Raw genomic sequence first — 18,201 nt, 5'->3', positions numbered from 1 at the left:
TTCTTTGGGGGATGGAGTGGAAGAGCCTGAGTGATATGGGAATCCCACTGCTATGTCCTGATATCTTCCCACATCCAACATTTGTGGTTTAAAACTGGAGGAGGATTGTCTCCCTTTTATAGGGTGAAAAGCTTAAAAGACACCACACTATGGGGTTTTTTTCCCCCTAAAAATGCCAGGTGGCTTTAGAATTTGAATTCCATTTCCAGAAGCTTTTAAGGACCTCTGGGACACCTCAGCAGCACCTTGAGCCAGCCAGTGATACATTGATTTTTCTCTTTAAAATGAGCACAGCAAATTAAAAGGGGTTTGGAGTAAGACCCTCAGATCTGCTGCCCAGTACAGGAGAAATGGAGATGCTTGAAAACAAGACCCTTCCTCCCCTTGTTCCACCCTCACTGTCTGGGTTCTTGCTTTCAGGTTTTGCTGTGGCTATTTGGGTACCAGGAAATTCCTGGGGGCCAGGAGAATGTCCTTTATTCCCTTCCCTCTGGTGTTTCCAATAAAAAAGGGTGGCAAACTGCCTGCATAAAAAAAAATCCATCTAAGGTTGAAGCTTGGACTTGATGATCTTGGAGGTCTTTTCCAACCTTCACGGTTCTAAATCCAACTTGGACTTCTTTAGTTTTAGGGAATTTGCCCAGAAAAAGCATGTGGGAGTTAGGAACTGAATACAGGTGTCCAGTCTAGGTCTGGACTGAATCCTTCCCTCTCCAGTGTTTGTCCTTAGGTCTGGAGGTTTCTGAGGCTTTTGATGTGAGAAAGGAAAGGAAATTTCAGGAAATTTCAGGAAAGGAAATAAATTTCAGGAAAGGAAAGGAAAGGAAATTTCAGGAAAGGGAATTTCAGGAAAGGGAAGGGAAGGGAAAAGCGGGAAGGTTATTATTTGAGCACCATGAAGGGAGAGCAGGCAGGGCTCAAGGTCACATGGGTGTGATGAGCGTTCCCGGGGTGGATCTGAGAGGGCTGGTGGGTCCGGGAAAGCAGGAGCTGTGATGGGGCAGGAGCCCTGATGTCCCTGTTGTCCCTTGTCCCCCAGGCAAGTACTGGCACTCCCTGCAGCGTTCTGCCTCCACGGTGGGCTATTCCCTTGTGGAGGCTCAGAAGTGTGAGAACGAGGAGGCAGAGACGGTGACGGCCATGGCCTCGCTGTCCGTGGGCGTGAAGCCAGCAGAGAAGAGGTGAGCTGCTTCCCTTCCCACCTCCCATCCCACCCCTTCTGGGCTCATCCTCTCCTTCTGCATTCCCTGTCCTCCATGGATTCCTAAACCCCTCCTGGGTTGTGGGCTCGGTGTGTGCTCCCCGTGCCTGGCCCTGCTGCTCCTGCCAGAGCCTGGCGTGGGTTTGGGCCACGAGGGGGAATTGATCTTGCTGCAGGAAATGGGAATGTTGCACAGGGGCTGACCATTGACAGGACCCCAAGGAATGGCCTGGAGTTGTGTCAGGGTGAGTTTAGAAAAAGGTTCTTCCCAGAGGGTGGTGGGGCACTGAACAGGCTCCCCGGGGCAGTGGGCGCAGCACCAAGGCTACCAGAGCTCCAGGGGTGAGAACAGATTGTCCAAACACCCTTCTCAGGGGCGAGTTTTGATGCCAGGTGAGCCAGCTGATCCCAGCCCGGCAGGTAGGAAGGTCATGGGAATGTCACGGGTGAAACTTGGCACCACTTTGTCCAGCTCTGCCGTGCTCAACCCTCTTTTCTCTCTCCCCTCCCTTCCCCATCCTGCCTGGCCGTGAATCCCCTCAGACCTGAGGACGAGCCCATGGAAGAGGAACCTCCCCTGTAGCATTAACCTTCGAGCTGGAGTTCTCCTGTCTGTTCGTCTTCGTCTCGAAGCTCTGCCAAGAAGCTTTCTCTTGTTACTCCTGCGTCCTGTCGCGGTTAATTCCAGAACACGGGAAGGACAGCCAGGTGTAAAGCAAAGCAACCGACAACAAAACCGGAATCTCTGCGTATCTTTGAGTCTCTATTTGCCGAAAAATGCTGGTGAAGAGCAGCAAAGGACTGACAACGTTGGGTGCTCTTCCTCTGGTCCTCACTGGGAGCGGAACGAGGAACGACGCCCGGGAAGTCTTTGGCAGAGTTGCCAAAAAACACACACAAAAAAATATAAAGAAATCAAAGCTTCAACAACAAACACACATGAAAATAAAACAAACCTTAACATAAAACTGGTGCTTACAAGCTGATGACCCACAACTGAGCAATCTCCGCTTGAACCACTCAGCCCATCGTGTAGTTTCATTTCTTGGATATTTTGGAATGGCTCTTGCCTGCCTGGGAGTCAGCGACAGCTCCTGTCGGAACGGGAACTCTGGGAGATGGTGTATTTTTAACGGGGAGGGACAGGGAATGAGGGACTCATCTGACATCTAAAGGAAAGGGAAGGAGAAAGGGGGAAACGTGAGCCCAGATGGAGTCGGCTTTATGGTCTCCAAAGCCATCTGAAGATGAGTTTGTGCCTTTTTTTCTAATTGATGGATTTGGTGCAGCTGGATTTTCTGAAGTTTGAGGAACAATGCCTTAAGTAAAAAAAAAAAATAAAAACAAACAAACAAAAACCACAAAGAACACAGCAGTTCCTGAATATTTTTCCTCTGGTTGGGAAAGCCAAGAACTGCCATCAGGAAGGAAGACTTTTTGGCTTGTGCTGGCATGATGGTGGGAAGCAGGCATCAGCTGAACGGAGCGTCTCCAAAAACTCTCGACAAGTTTGGATTTGTTTTGTTTTCTTTCATTGCTGTTTCAAAAAAAAAAAAAAAAAAAAAGGAAAAAAAAAAGAAAAAAATAAGGTAGTTGCCAAAAAAAGTGGCAAATACTGTTGGGTCTTTGAAATTCAACCATTTTTAACAACAAATTTTCCAATGTTTTCTCTCTCTTCTACATTATCTGGCAATTGAACTTATCGATTTGGTTGTCGAAGCATGTATTAGACACAACTGCAGGTTTTAAGACTGGAATGCTTTTTATTAAAAGCAACTAGCATGAGATATTGCTTAAATTGTTAGGTATAAATATATATGTGTATAATGTATAGTCCAAATGTATTCCAAGCTTAGAAACCGGATTCCTATGAATTATTGAGAAAAATATTTATGATGCATTTCTAGGAAAAAAGAAAAAAAGAAATATATGTAATAAATGCATACTCTAACAGTAGCCATTGGAAGCTCCCTAGGGAGAGATTTGGGAATTGGAACGTCCAAGGTGCTTTTGGAAAAGGATCCAGGTTGAAACATGAGGACTTTTCAGGTGACAGGTTGGGAAGTTTTTCAGAAAGCCAACACTTGAGCCACTGGGCAACTACCCTAAACATTTGTATTTTAATTTAAGGTTTTTAGTTGTGATCCTTTTCTAACAAAGACAAGAAAACAAAGAGTTTTTTATAGCGAAGACGATGAATTTGCTGTTAATTTTTATATGGATCTTTTCCCGCCCCCCTCTGGAAGCCTTGTTTGTGTGACTCCGACCTTTCTTTCCCCTTTGGCAGGTTTCCTTCCCCGACAGCAATAGCATCTAAACCTCCCTCCCTTCCCGCTTTTCTTGCTTGGACATGGATTTTCCTTTGGGGTTTTACCTTTTCCTTTCTGGTTTTCTCTCCTTTTCCTCGACTCTTTTGGACAGTCAGCAGCTTCCTGCAGGCGTGAGGAACCGTGGCACACGGACAGAGTTGATTTTTTCGGGATTGGGTGCGTTTTTTCAAGGAATAGGGGGCGTGGTGAGCTCTTTTGTATCACTGTATATTTCCTCAGTTCTCTTCTAGTAGCTGTGTAGAGAAAATAAGGAATTTCCTTACCTTTGACATAGTAGTATCCAATGGGCGATGTCTTTGTCCTCCAAGGATCACGGGAGCCTTGGGACAGCTCGTTGGACACTCATTCCTGGCGTTTTCTCTCCGCCAGACCGACGGATGCCCTCAGACCTCCCACCTCTCTCTTTTTCTCTCCTCTTCTTCCTCTCACTGGTAGGGCTGGAGGTGTTTTTTCCCCCGGGAATGCCGGATGGGAGAGGCAGCCAGCCCTTCCTTGAGGAGTTGAGCATCCTAGAGGAGCATCTTGGAGGCGCCGGCGCCGCCTCAGAGCAGTGTAGGACAGCACATCCCTGCTCCCAACCCCCACACGCAGCTTCTCCTCAATCCCTGTCATTTTACCATCCCTGTTATTTTATCCTGTTCCTGTGATGACTGACGGGGCCGCTTCCAGTAACTTCCTCTTTTTCCAGTTCTCCAAGCAGCCGTTTCCATTCCGTTCAGGAGTCACGGGAGGCATTGGAGGTGCAACCCCACGTGTGAGCAAAGGCAAGAGGCTTTTGGTTTATTCCTCCATTTCTGATGCAGTTGAAAACACTACAGTAATTGAGTTGTGCAAACCCAAGTACGTCCGAAAATTCGGAATTTTAAGGACCATCCTCAGTGTATCCTAAAGAGAGTCCCGTGTGAAAACACGAGGGACCTGGGGATGGGGTGGGCCGGGATTTTTTCCGCCCGCCCACTTTGCTGCTGTGACCTAAAATCAATCCCGCTGCCGAGTTTGGTGACTGACTTGGAATTATCCTTGGAATTGTCCTCCCTCTGTGGGCGGTGACCGTGTTCACACCCTCCTTTCTCTTGCCAGCTCTTCCCTGGAAGGTTTTTTTCCCATTTCTCCTCTCGGTCGTGGCAAAGCTTTTTCCTTCCTTTTGGGCCTTCCCAGGAGCCACCGGCTGACCGTGCTGAGCCAGTTCCTTTGGGAAAACTGGAGGAGCTCGTCGGGATCCCACCTTCCTTCCTTTCCACCATTTCACTCAGCTTTTTGCCAGGGATGGAAAGACTTTTTTCCCGAGACGTCAGAGCTCGTCTCCTCCGAACTCCGGGTGACGTGGATTTGTTTGAGCGTCACCCGCTCCCCTGGGGATGCTCTTCCCCGAGGATGCTCTCTGGGGCTGGTGCAGGCGCGGAGAGAGGGGAAGGAGCCCCCGTTTTGAGGCTCCCTGGGATTTTTTCACCTTTTTGAGCCATTTGCTTCTTCATTTCCGATGACTTTGCCATAGGGCAGGAGCCCGGGATGCTCCCGCATCCCACCGTGGTGCTGCCCAGGGCATCTTTGTACCTGCTTGGGAAGAAAAGGAGCATCTTTAAATCCTCTTGACAGTGAAGTGAGGCCCAGTTTGCAGTACACAACCATCAGGGGGTTTTTTTTTTGGCGGGGGGGCGTTGTTGTTTTGGGTTTTTTTTTCTTCTTACTTTCGATACAAAACATTCCTTTTTTTATTAGTCACGGTCACGTCTTCATTCCATTCTTCCTTTTGTAAACTTTTTTGGGCCCACGTTCTTTTGACGGGCATTGATATATATAAATATATATATAAATATATATGAATATATTTTTTTAAGTTTCCTACACCTTGAGGTTGCATGGTCTGTAAGGTTGGCATGTCTTTATATTGTATACAGATTTTGCACGCCACACTTGGCAGCTTTGAAAACAATAACAAAAAAACAAAACAAAACAAAAAAAATGGTGGTTTGGGGTTGGGTTTTTGATTTTTTGTTTTTGTTTTTTTTTAATTTTTTTGGGTTGGTTTTTGTTTCGTTTCATTTTGGTTTGAGATTTTCTTTTTTCCTCTCGTGGCATTTGCGGAGACTAAAGGTTGGGATGTTGTTGTCACACACACACACACACACAAGAAAGGAAGGAGAGTGGGAATTTTTGTTTGTCTCACTGAACTGAATAAGAAATTGTGCTTTTTGTTGTTCAAAAGAGTAACTACAAAGAAAGCAGACAAAGGACTACTTACACATTTCTCATTTTAAGAAGAGAAGAAAAAAAAAAACTAAGACATTTCTCTAGCACTTGTGACTTACCAATAATAGAGTTTATTGTATTTATGCGGAACCAGTGTTTTTAGGGGGGACTACGCCGAACACACCAAGTAAACTGCCTGTGTCCTGGTTACTCTCGTTATTCTTCTCATTTCCTTTCGTTTGGGTTGGTGTTTCGCTTTGGTTTCTCGCCGGGGTGGGGAGGTTGGATGCGACGGACGCGACCCTCGCGTCGGAGCCGCCAATCCCGAGGAGAGCTGCGTGGCTGAGGAGGACTTGAAAGAGTTAACTCTCCAGCACAGCCGAACTTTTGTAAGGAATTACTTTTCCAGGATGTATTAGTGCTCGGTTTCACTTTAAGCAGTCTTGTACTGTGCAACACTGTGGTTTAAAAAAAAAACGAGACTTTACAGCGAAAGGCAAAACGTGTTTCTTCATTGTCGTGAGGTCGGGCTCGTTCTCAGCTCGGCTTCGCTTTGTCTTTGATATTGATGAAAAAATTAAAAAAAAAAAACCACACACACACACAAAAAAAAAAGAAAAAAAAAAGAGGAAAAAAAAGTATCCTATTGAAAGAAAATAAATTAACACTTTTCTGTGCTCCATAGTGGAGGCGCTATTTTCCAATTTATGAGGATGACAAACTTATATATATAATATATATATAAAAAGTGGGGGTGGGGAGGGGGGGAAGGGGTTGAAACATTATTCACCCGAGAGCTTATTACAGATATGTAGTATCAAAAAGTTGTAACTATATTATATTCTACTTTATACCTATACATGCTCAGTATGATGTCACCATTGGTAGCAGCTACCGGTTTACGCTGTAATTTAGACAAATTTCACTCTTTATTGTATGGACCCTCCTTTCAGTGATTCTTTGTGCTCATCTTTTAACTTGGTGGAGTTGGAATATTTTTATCGTTCTTTTCTTTTTCTTGTTTTGGTTTGTTTTGGTTTTTGGTTTGTTTTTTTGGTTTTTTTTTTTGGTTGGTTTATTTTATTTTTCTCTTTTCTCTTTATTTTTATTTTTCTGGTTTGGTTTTGTTTCGGTTTTGTTTTTGTTTGGTTTTTTTTTTTACTGGCCAATGGTGTCTTTCTCTGACAGTACCGACTTCGATTTCAACTTTATTAGGAGTCCAGTATTTTGTACCACATTATGACAACTTGTTATTCTTGTGGTGTAAATAAAAAGAAAAAAGTTAATTATAGTACCACCCTGATTTCTCTTGCTGATCTTCTTTTCATCCGGTGCTTTTGGTGGGATGGGATGGGTCAGGTCTCAGACAGGTGTCCTTTATCTCATTTATAATGGGCCTTTTTCATCTGGTTTTTTAGTGAATTCATTCCCCTGTCCTACAGGGGGAAGGTTTGGGATCATACAATGGTTTGGGTTGGAAGGGACCTTAAAGATGATCTTGTTTCAGCTCCTCTGCCATGGGCAGGGGCACCGAATTCTTCAAACTCAATGCAATTAAATTTAAAAAAAAGGGGGTTTTGCTGTGTTTAGAAGGGTGAGGATGCAGACACGGTGCATTTGTGCTCTGTCAAGGCACAATTACCCACTGGTCACCAGCTTCAGATGCCTGCAGGGACAAGAAACCTGCTTCCCATTAAATCAGGAAGGGAATGGGGAGCAATTCCTGAGCTTTAAAGATGATTAAACCCCAGAGTCCTTGAGCAAAGCTTTCAGAATTTCACTCTTCGATTACATGAAGGGAAAAAAACTGATGAAAAAATCCCTCCTTCCCCACTGCATGGAGCAATTCCTGAAATCCTCCCCAATCCCCGTGGATAATGGAGCCAGGGTGAGCTCAGCTACCGCCTTCCAGGCCGGGTTCACTCCATGGTGAGAGACAGGAATTCCTGGAGCCTGTTTATCCAGGAGGGGGGTCCTGGAGCTGCTGAGGGTCCTTGGCCCCCCCAAGCCAAGCCCAGCCTTTGGTGGGATGGGATCTTTCATCCATTGTGAACGAAGGGGTTCCTTGCTGTCGTGGAAGGGGAGTCTTGGGGCCAAAGTGAGGGTTTTGGAGAAAATATCCCCATGTGGATGTTGGGATGTCTGTGGAGAAGTTCCTGGAGCTTCCCAGTTCCCTTGTGGCTCTGAGATGTGTGTTGGCAGTGCCTGCAAAAACGAAAAATCCTACTAAAATTGAGTTTCCAGCAAGAATGGCTGAATTTCCCCCAAAAGCCACCAACCAGTGAGGGAAAACAGGGAAAACCCACGGAGGGACAAGCTGGCATTGTGTGTCTGGCTCTGTCCCGCCCCAAATCCCAGAGATCCTTGGTGCTGTTGCACATGGTGCTGTACCCCCAGGGCCGTGGGGTGTCCCCTCTCCAGCAGACATCCCTCTCCTCCAGGATGAGTCCCCTTCCCATGCCCAACTCTCCGGTTGGGATGCGTTGGCTGCCTTGGGTCTGCTCCCAAATTTTCTGCTGCGCTCCCAGAGGAGGAAGGTTGGGACCAAAAGGGGTAAAATATGTCTTTGGGAAAGATGGGGAGAACTTTGTCTGAGAAAGAGAGGCAAGTTGAAGCGGAGATGGTGGAAAACTCCGCTGGGAGCCTCCCAAGCCCTTCACCAACCCTGCCAAGGCTGGGGAATGCTGCTCCAGCCAAGAGAAGAGGGGCTGCAACCTCTCCTGGCTCTTTTGAGCCCATGGGAATGTCTGCAGGCTGGGCCAGCCGGGTCTCCAACCCCACCTCCAAGGGATGTGGAGCCTGGGAGGAGAGGGGGGAGGAGGAGGAGAAGGTGGAGGAGGAGGAATATCTGCAAATCCAAACCACAGAGTGGCTTCCCACAGCTCTGGCTGGAACCTGGGGCTGCCTGGTTTCCTCAGGGCTGATTGATGGTGGCCCCAAACACGTTGATAGACTTCTCCCCTGTTTTAGGGGCATTTTAGGAGGATTCTTAGCATGTGGTCGGTGACACAGCTCCGTGTGCAGCGGGATAACAAATTGCCTTGGCCAGGTTTGTCTGTTGGGCTTCATTATGGAACCTCTCAGATTCTGGGGGTGCTGAAAATGCGCCTGGAATTGAGTTATTCCGGGAGAGTTCCAGGCTAATTCTTCTTTCATCTAAAGCCTTTTCATATTTGACCTCTCTCCCCCTTATCTGCCACGGGAAATTCGATTTGCACTGTTATTCCAAAACAATTCCTTTCGGTTCCCTTGGAGAAAGGCAGGACTTAGGATTTAAGTACCACGGGCTGCTCCCCAGCTCTGTTTTTCAGGGGCTTGGAGGGGGAGGGAAGGAAGAGGAATCCAAGCAGAGCAGTGAAGTATCTGCAGATTTCATTAGGGCTCCTCGGATTTGCTCTGGGAGAGATGGATCGCTCCGTGGGCTGTGGGAGCCCTTGTTCCCAAGGATCCCGGCTCAACACGCCGGTGCTGCTGGGCCGTTCAGCAATTTATTCCTGGGGCAGCTCCAAACATCTCCCTGAGTTAAGCCCTGCTGGCATTTGCTTCTGGAGGGAGGGAATTAACACAAACATGGAACTTGGCAGCTCCTGACTTTCTAAGCCCTCTAAGATCATCGAGTCCAACCATCCCCCAGCCCTGCCAAGGCCACCACTGACCCACGGCCCCAGGTACCACATCCACACGGCTTTTCAGTCCCTCTAGGAATGGGGACTCCACCCCTGCCCTGGGCAGCTGTGCCAGGGCTGGACAACCCTTTCCATGAGGAAATTTTTCCTGATATCCAACCTAAACCTCCCCTGGGCAACTGAAGGCAGGAGAGGTGGACTTGGGTGTTATTCCTGCTCTTTTGAGCCTCATCCTTCTTCTCTGTGATGGGATGAGGCCCTGGCACAGGTTGCCCAGAGAAGCTGTGGCTGCCCCATCCCTGGAAGTGTCCAAGGCCATATTGGAGCAACAATGGGCTAGTGGAAGGTGTCCCTGCCAGTGGCAAGGGGTGGGATAGGATGATCTTGACACTCCCTTTCCACCAAACCATTCTGTGGTCCTCAGATCCTCCTGAGCAGAGATGGACCATGTGGGCAACCTGGTGTTGAAGACAGTGAGGGACCTCTGGGCATGTCCAAGTGAGTTTTTGCTCTTCCCCCTTGTCCTACCATAGGACTGGTTTCTTCTTCTCCCTTGCCCTGTCTGAAGGAGGTTTTGCCTCAGCTTTGGAACTCTGGGGAGTTGGAGATTCCCAGCGGAGCAGCTCAAACAGAGGAAATGAAAAGTCACAGCAGAAATGCTGGGAATACTCTCCCTGGGCTGACAGTGCTCAGTGGCAGCTCCAAAAGCAACACCTTCCTTGAGAAACTTCAAAATCACCTCCCAGTTTTATTTTGGATTTTTTTTTTTTTTTGTCCTTTTGGGAACAATTAAAACTTTTTGGTCAAACAGACACCTTTTTTTTTTTTTTGCTGGATACTGGAAAAGTCAAGTGGAATGGGAAAAGACACCCAAATCCCTCAGCTGGCTGAGCAGCCTCACACTTGCCCTGCTGGGTGGTTGGGGAGGACCCGAGTGTGGTTCATGTGCTTTCCCAGCTTTTAATTGGATTTTCTTCTTTTCCAGACAACTTGGATTTCCCTTGGAAGCTGTCTGGCAGCATTTGGCTTCCTGCCTGCTTGGAGCCAGAGCCTGTGGGGATTAATGACATGGAAAAGGAGGAACACTCTGAAAACTCTGAAACTGTGAGAAAAAGGCAGCACGGAGGCAGGTCCTGGTGGGAAGGTGTGTGGCTGGTTCAGGGATGGGATTTGGGGAGGGAAAGGCTCCAGCAGCTCTTCTGTGGCCTTGTGTACAACAGGAACATCTTCCCCATCCCTGGAAGTGTCCAAAGCCAGGCTGGATGAGCTTGGAGCAACCATGGAAGGTGTCCTTGCCCATGGCAGGGGGTGGAATGGGATGGGCTTTAAGGTCCTTCCAACCCAAACCAGTCTGGAATTCTGTGGTCTTAGAAAAGAGTCATCTCCTGAAGGAGCTGGAGTGCCTTGAGTGGAGCAAGTCCTTTCCTTCCCCTCCTCAAGGGAATGATCCAGGTTTCTGTGGTGGAGAACTTGTTTGGGATATCTCAAGGAGCAGGATGGAGATATGGCCTGAGGAATAGGGATGCTGGCAGTGGCTGCTCCTCCTGTGTAAGGGAATCCCTCCAGACTGTCTCCCAGCTGCCAGCAAGGAAAGGGATTCACCCCCCTGGCACAGGAACCAGCACAAAGGCCCAGCTCCAACTCACCTCACAGGGAAGAGTCAGCAGGAAGGGCTGGAAAACACCAGCAAGGGTTCCTCCAACACCAGTGGTGGGAAAACAGTGCCTTGGGAAGCCACTGACACGTGGCAGTGATGCCAGCGCTGCTTTTCTATGAGGAAAACTGCTGGAAGTCACCTTCAAAAGCCCAATTGTGTCCAGGCAAACCTGCTCTGCAGTGGGAAAATCCCCTGGGGAAAGGGTGCATCCCTCCTGCAGGAATTTGTGTGGTTAATTCGGAGCAGGGGAGAGGAAATCCAGGAGTATTGGAGCTGAGATTTTCCAGGAGCTACTTGGGGCCCACCAGGACCCCCCTGCACCCTGGGTGGGAGCTCCCCTGGACACCTGCCCTCCTGGGCACACGGGCTCCACCTTCTCCTAGATTTTGGCTGTGTTCCATGCAGAACAGGAATTCTGGGTTATAAACCGGGGTGACCTATGGAAAGGATCCAGGAAACCCTTCATCAGTGGGGTTTCCTTGAGAGCCTGTGCCCAGAATGAGCATCCCAAAGCCTCCAGGCAGCAGGAACACCCCCAGACTCCTGCCAGACCTCTGGTTAAACAGGAGGAGAGAGACCTTCATGAGCTTTTATTAGAAGAGTCACCTAAAAACACATCGGAGGGCTTGTTGTCCCAAAAGAAGGAGTTTGGCCCTTGGATTATTTCCTTTAACCCAACCCAGGCCAACAGGAAAAGCCTGGTGGGAAGGGAAGATGAGGATGAATGAGCCTTTAGATGGGAAAAGGTGGAAATCACCTGGAAAGAAGAAAAAAAATATATATGTATTTATATATATATATATTTTATAGATAAACACATATAAAAGTCTGACCCAGCCCTGAACTTTTCTGGCAGGGAAGTGAAATTCATGAGGAATTTCCTCAATTCCAGCCTGCAATTCCACATTATATCAGTGGGAGCCACGTTGCTGGGGCCAGTCAAAGTGCCAGATGGCAACAGGGGGGTGAGGAGGGAAGGTGGGCCCCGCAGGAGGGTGTGGTGTCTCCCCTGCCCCACCTTCTTCCCTAAGGAATGTTAATTATCCCAGCTCCCAGAGAGCTCTGGGAGGTCTGTTTATAATAAAATCTTTACGGTGCTTGGAAGTTCGGGGGGTTTGTCCTTTCCCTGTGGCGTGGAAAGTTTGGGAGCGCTGGCAGCTCCAGAGAAGTTGTGGGTGTCCCACCCCTGGAAGAGCTCAAGGTTGATCGGGGCTTGGAACCTGGGCTGGTGGAAGGTGTCCCTGCCCGTGGCTTTAGGATGAGCTTTAAGGTGCCTTCCAGCCCAAACCATGGCATGAAAAACGAGGTGAGATGGGGGTCCCCAGAAGGCACAGGCTGTGGGGGAGGTGGTGGAGCATCCTCCCAGCCTGACACCTCTCCCATAAAAACCCCATTCCTGGAAGTCTCCAAGGCCAGGCTGGACAGGGCTTGGAGCCACCAGAGCCAGTGGAAGGTGTCCCTGCCCCTTTGCAAGAAACATTTCGGGATTTAATGTTTCCCAGATCACTGCCCTCGCTGAGATTAGTCTGGGAACAAGGAATGGGCTTGGAATTTCTCCAGAGTGCAGGGAAAAGGAAAGGAGCAGACAGATCCATCTCCTTAATCCCCAAAGCCTCGTTTGCTTGAGCAACCAGCCCAAGCTGCCAGGTTTGGGTCGGGCCCAGCTGGGTGTTGCTCTGCAAAACCTGTGACATATCAAGGAAAAGCCTTTTCAACGAGCAGAGCAAAAGAAAAGATTCCAAAAAAAAAAAAAAAACACCAAAAAATCAAGTGACTGGCAGAGAACCCGGCTGGCTCCTCCATCCATGGGTTTGTTTGTTTTCCATAGTTATCCGGGTCATCCTCGTCGCTCCAATGCGCCAGGAAAAACCCAACCTTCCTCCTGCTTTCCCTTCAGCCTCCGTTTCCTCCTCTCCCTCCCCGAGCTGGGAAATATGAGCGATGGAGGATGAGGGATGAGGGATGAAGGAAAAGGGATTGAAGGATGGGCTGTTTCTCTGAAGGGGAGGAGGCAAAAAGAAGTGTTTTCCCCCAGGCCCTGCTGCAATTCCTTGGGAGCGTTTACAGGATCCATCCTGGCAGGAAGCAAACAGGCAGGGGCTGTGCCAAGGGATGATATCACGGGAATGATGGACTCCAGAGCCACTTGGACAGATCAGGGAGAGATAAAAGGGGGAACTGTCTGATTAGAGCAGAGCCCCAGCCCATCACCTTGAGAAGATATGCAGGGGCATTTTTTGGGGAGGGGGAGGAGATAATAAATGAAATGTTGTAGTGACCCGAGGGCATCACAGAATCCAGGATGGCTGGGGATGGAGGGGACCTTAAAGCTCATCTCCTTCCACCCCCCTGCCATGGGCAGGGACACCTTCCACTAGCCCAGGTTGCTCCAAGCCCCATCCAACCTGACCTTGGACACTTCCAGGGATGGGGCAGCCACAGCTTCTCGGGGAATTCCATCCCAGCCCCTCCCCACTCTCCCAACCAAGAATTCCTTCCCAATATCCCATCTAAACCTTCTTTCCTGACCTTGAGTCAAGTAGTTTCATCCCCTGCTCCGTTTGGAGCCTCCAGTGATGCCATTTTTGGGCACCAGAGATGCCCCCTCAGGCCCTGGGGCAGCTGCACCCTCCACTTCCAACCTGGGCTGACTCTTTCCAAAGTTTATCCTGCTTTTCCCACCCAGGTGAGCTCAACCATAGAAATACTACCCCTAAAGAGGTCCCAAGATTTTTAGCCAGAACCAGAAGGGCTTATTCCTATCACTGAATAATTTCTATCCATGGATCAATCAACAGTGAGCAGCAAATTTGTCCATCCCTTGAGGCCACAGCCAGAAATATCCTATTTCCTTCATTCAGCTGGATTTTTATCATGATTTTTATAATTTTTTACTCAAAAAGTAAAAGAAATGGGATGGGGACTCAGGGTAGTAAACTGTAGTTTTTCCCAACAGTAAACCCAGGAATATTCCTTGTGTCCTAGGCCTGGCACTAAATTCCCTGTCTATAATATCCATCTCCACCATGTCCAGCATTTCCTGCTGATTGTGCTCCAAGAGGAATGCTTGGACACATGGAAACACACCAAATTATTTGGAGAGGGAAAATAAAACGCACCTCAAGGACTTGAAGACTGAAAAATATAAAATGTTCAGCCCTTTCTCCCTGTTTTCTCCACATGGAAATTTACTCCAATCATCAGGAGGTTTTTCCATGGGGATTGTTCGAGCTCTCTTGCTCCTGCATTTTTGTGATGTCCACAGGACAAGGAGAAGCCCTGATACCCAACTCTGCCTGTGGGAATACAGCAGGGAAGATCCTACCAGGTGAATCCCACTCCAAGGGGTGCTGGGATGAGCTTTACGTCACCTCTGAGGAGAGACCACAGAGACCTGGGAGCATGGTGAGGCCAAGGTGGACCCCAGTGAACTGATCCAAACATCCATTATCTCCCGCGCATCCCTCGGGGAATTTCAGGAATTACTGAACAAGGTAAGTCCAGTCTGGATTTCTCATCCAGGCCTGGGCACAGGTTGCCCAGAGAAGATGTGGCTGCCCCATCCCTGGAAGTGTCCAAGGGCAGGTTGGACTTGGAGCAAAGGAAGGAAGGAAGGAAGGAAGGAAAGGGAAGGACAAGGAAGGACAAGGAGCCCCAAAAGGCTTCATTCCCCATCCAACATCTCTACAGTTCTCTCTGGACCTGGTCTTGCCATCCCACATGTCTCCTCCATGCCGAAGGTTTCCTCAGCATCCTGCTGGTGCTGGGGCTGATGGGAAAACCTTCCCACATGGCTGCTGTGACCCTGCAGCGTGGGGGACATCCATCCCCTGCCTGGAGCTGCAGAGCCCCCCAGCCCCATGCTGGCTGTGCTGGCCAGGAGGACACAACCATCCCCTCAGCTCGTGACCTTCCACTCCCCTCTAGTGGCTGTGGAGGCCGAGAGGAGCACAGAAAGGACTTGGCAGTGCCTCTTTTCCCCAGGGATGCCATCTGAAGGGACAAAGATGGGGCTCTTCGGGTCCAGAGAGACCTCGTGTGCCCACGTGCCACATCCCTGCAGGCTGGGCCGGGGTGGTGGAGGTGTGGGTCACAACCTGCAGCTTCCCCACGTTCAAAAAAATACAAAAATAAATTAAAAAAAAAAAGTAATTATTTTTTTTCTCCCTATAGAGACAAGCTGAAAAAAATGTGACTACAACTGGCTGCAAGGCATGAAATCTGTCATCTCCTTCTCCCCCACCCTTGTCTGGAGCCTGTAAGATTCCGGGCTTTCCGTTTTATTCGTGAGCTGAACTAATCCAAACGTGGCCCAAAGCCTGGAGAAGAAAGATGATGTTAATCTGATGCTTTGGCTGCAGTTCCCAGTGCTGTCAGCCCCTCACAGAGTTAAAAACGAGTGGATGAGAAGGGGGCTGGGCTGGGATAACAAACATCAGGACCCCCCTTGGTTTCTCTGCTGTCATCCCAAGAGGTCCTTTGGAGCTGGCGGGGATCCTTGCTGAGCAAACATCTCTGGGTGGACATCTTTCCCAAGCAGAGGAGTGGGAACAGGGCACCTGAGGCTTCCCAGGGGCTCTGGGGCTGGGTTTTTCCCTGTGTGATCCCTTGGGACTGGTGGGGTGCCTGGTTGAGGCCGTGCTCCCGGCACCGGAGCTGCTCCAGGCGCTGGTGGAGGGACAAGGAGCGACCCCCCAGCTCCTGCCCTCCTGGGTTCCACCTCCTGGCAGCAGGTTCTTTGCCAGATGTCCTCCCTGATGGCCTCCCAGGGACACCTCTGCTGGGATGGCAGCATTCCTGCCTCCAGGTGGGGGGGAGCAGCTGTCCTGCCTGCACAGGGAAATGTTGGGACTATCCCAGCCCTGGAGGGGCACCTCCAGCTCTCCCCATGCCCCCCATCCTCCTCTGCCTTGGAAACAGCCATCCAAGATCCATTCTCCTTGGGAACATCCCATCCCAGGCTCCTTGCCCAGCGCCCTGACCTTTCCCCCAGCGCAGATCAGGGGACCTTCGTGTTTGTCGGAGCACTGAGATTCCTCTTTTTTTTGTTCCTTCTTTTCCCCCTCTGGAAGTTGGGAAGTTTCCAAGATGAGTCAGTGTCCGCCTCTTCTCCGTAATTAGCACCCTGGGATTTGGGAGTAGGACTTCGGTGTAGTCCACCAGAATTAATCAAAGTGTATCTTACATTAAATGAATATTAAATGCAGCAAAACCGTCATCCGGCCAAATCCCTCCTGACTGGCACATCCTTATCCCGAGTCTTTTCTCCCTCTGCTCTTTCCTCCTCCTTTTTTCCCCTGTTTTTGGTCTCTTTTATCCTTCCCTTTTATCAGCATTTCCCACAGATCTCACAACCTCTTTTCCTCTTAAAGTTGGCCCTTCTGAGGAAGGTTCATTTTTTTTTCCACATTTTTTATTCCCAGTCCTTTTCCTTGTGTCCACGAATCCATGGACGTGTCCTGTGGTGTTGGGAAGCTTTGGGCTTTGTTTGTTTGCTGCTTCACAGGCTTTTGACATCTGAAATCAGAGAATTATTTTACCATTTGTCAACAGGAATAAAACCCCAGTGACCCACCCTAGTGCTGCTTTCCAGTTCCCAGGAAAACCTCCTCAGTTTTAAGGGATTTCAGGGGCAAACAAACCCTTGTAATGATGAAATGTTTCTTCCCTGGAAGCAGATTCCCTGCCTTTGGATACCTGTGGTGTCTTGGATCCCTCCTGGATGACTGGCAAGTTCTTAAAGACCAACTTTAGAGTTGGAATTTCACATTCCCTCTTCATTTCAACTCTCTTTTCAGCTCCCAGGATATATGAGCACTGACTTTTCTAAAGCAGCAAAGCTCCAAAAACACTGATTTGGGATGAAAAATGAAATCATGGAAATGTCTGGTGAGCCAAAATTAATTTAAAAAATTACATTCTTTGTAAAGAGATATTTGTCAGCCTGAAATTAAATATTTACTTGAGCACTGAAGTATTATAAAACTTAAAAAAAAAAATTAAAAACAGAATAATTCCAAAGTTTTCATTTAGAAACACTTGAAATGGGCCTTCCTGATTTTTTTTTCTGTCAGATTTTTGTTGTTGTTAAAACCAACCTCCTCCTCCACGAAAATTCTTCGAATTATTGTATTGTTAAAAATGTAAAAATATTTAAAATTTTTATCTAATAATAAAGAAAGAAAAAAAAAAACCAACCACCCACCTCTACTTACTCAGGCTTTTTCCATCTTCCCAAGGCCGCAGGAATGAGCTGCTCCCTGTGCAAGGCAAATGTCACCTGGAGATGAAGAAATCGAGGGCAGAATCTGAGAGCTGAGGAGTTAATGACGAGGAAGATGTTTTTTGGCATCAATTTGGGAAACATCTCAGTCCAGCCCAGGCCTGTAACACGTGCTGGGATACAAGTGTGAGCCTGAGTCCCACTTGGCACGTGCTGGAAGTGCTTTCCTGAGTCGAGGCCTGGAGTTTTAACCTCCTCAAAAGTTCTGGCAAAGCATAAAATGTGTTTAAAGCCCAGAAATGAAAACACGTCGTCATTGGCAATAACCTTCCAGTTTTGAGGGATGTTCCTTTTATAGGCCAGAGACATATGGGAAAAATTCCTGCGTTTCCCAAATAACAACACACAGGGCTGGGAATGGTTTAATCCGAACCAGCACCGTGGGGTTGGGTCCTTAATGAGGCTTGGATGGAGTCGTGCACATGCTGCTGACCCTGGCTGGGATAGGGAGAGCCCTGGATGTGCCCTGGTGGACCATGGAATGACATCTCACCTGCACCTACAGGTGTTCCAGCCTGCAACAACCAGCCCGGGGCTGTCCAGGGGCTTGTGGTTGAGTGTTGACCTCGTGCCTCACCCAGGGAGGTCCTCAGTGTCCAGCTCTTCCAGAGCCAAGATCCAGAGCCATCCTGGCAGAGAGAGTGGGATTCCAAAGGGGAAGTCGCTCTACTCCAAGGCTACAGATGCTCTGCAAAGGCCTTGGCAGAGTGAGCTCGGGGGCAGCCAAAGGCATGACGGGGGGACAGGCAGTGTGGGAGCTGTGGGGACACAGCTGAGCAGGGCCTGGACAGGATCCTCAAGGAATGCCTCCCCTCCTTGTGGGAACCAAGCTCATCCTCCTGTCCACATCTCAGAATGCTGAGGGGAGCAGCTTTGGATGGGGCTTGGGAAGGAGCCCATTGGAGTTGGGAAGA

The 18,201-nt window shown here is 48.8% G+C and overlaps 1 protein-coding gene and 1 pseudogene across 9 annotated transcripts in view; both read left to right on the top strand.

Moving 5' to 3' along the window:
* The window catches only part of HDAC4 (histone deacetylase 4), a 190,295-nt gene extending 187,309 nt beyond the window's left edge, over nucleotides 1–2,986 (top strand). For 8 of the 9 annotated variants that reach the window (XM_064660251.1, XM_064660249.1, XM_064660246.1 and 5 more), the window contains exons 25-26: nucleotides 1,040–1,181; nucleotides 1,745–2,789. In XM_064660251.1, the coding sequence (XP_064516321.1) occupies nucleotides 1,040–1,181; nucleotides 1,745–1,784 (182 nt within the window). In that variant the 3' untranslated portion in view covers nucleotides 1,785–2,789. Of the gene's footprint in view, nucleotides 1–1,039; nucleotides 1,182–1,744 lie in introns of all 9 variants that reach the window. The other variant, XM_064660250.1, reaches the window with a different exon arrangement.
* A 1,191-nt stretch (nucleotides 2,987–4,177) lies between these two features.
* LOC135417532 (uncharacterized) lies at nucleotides 4,178–7,128 on the top strand (annotated as a pseudogene).
* The last annotated feature ends 11,073 nt before the right edge of the window (nucleotides 7,129–18,201 follow it).

Source organism: Pseudopipra pipra, chromosome 7 (genome assembly GCF_036250125.1).
Source record: "Pseudopipra pipra isolate bDixPip1 chromosome 7, bDixPip1.hap1, whole genome shotgun sequence".
NCBI lineage: Eukaryota > Metazoa > Chordata > Aves > Passeriformes > Pipridae > Pseudopipra > Pseudopipra pipra.
The sequence above is the reverse complement of the archived record's forward strand: the minus strand, read 5'-3'. Positions and strand labels throughout refer to the sequence as shown.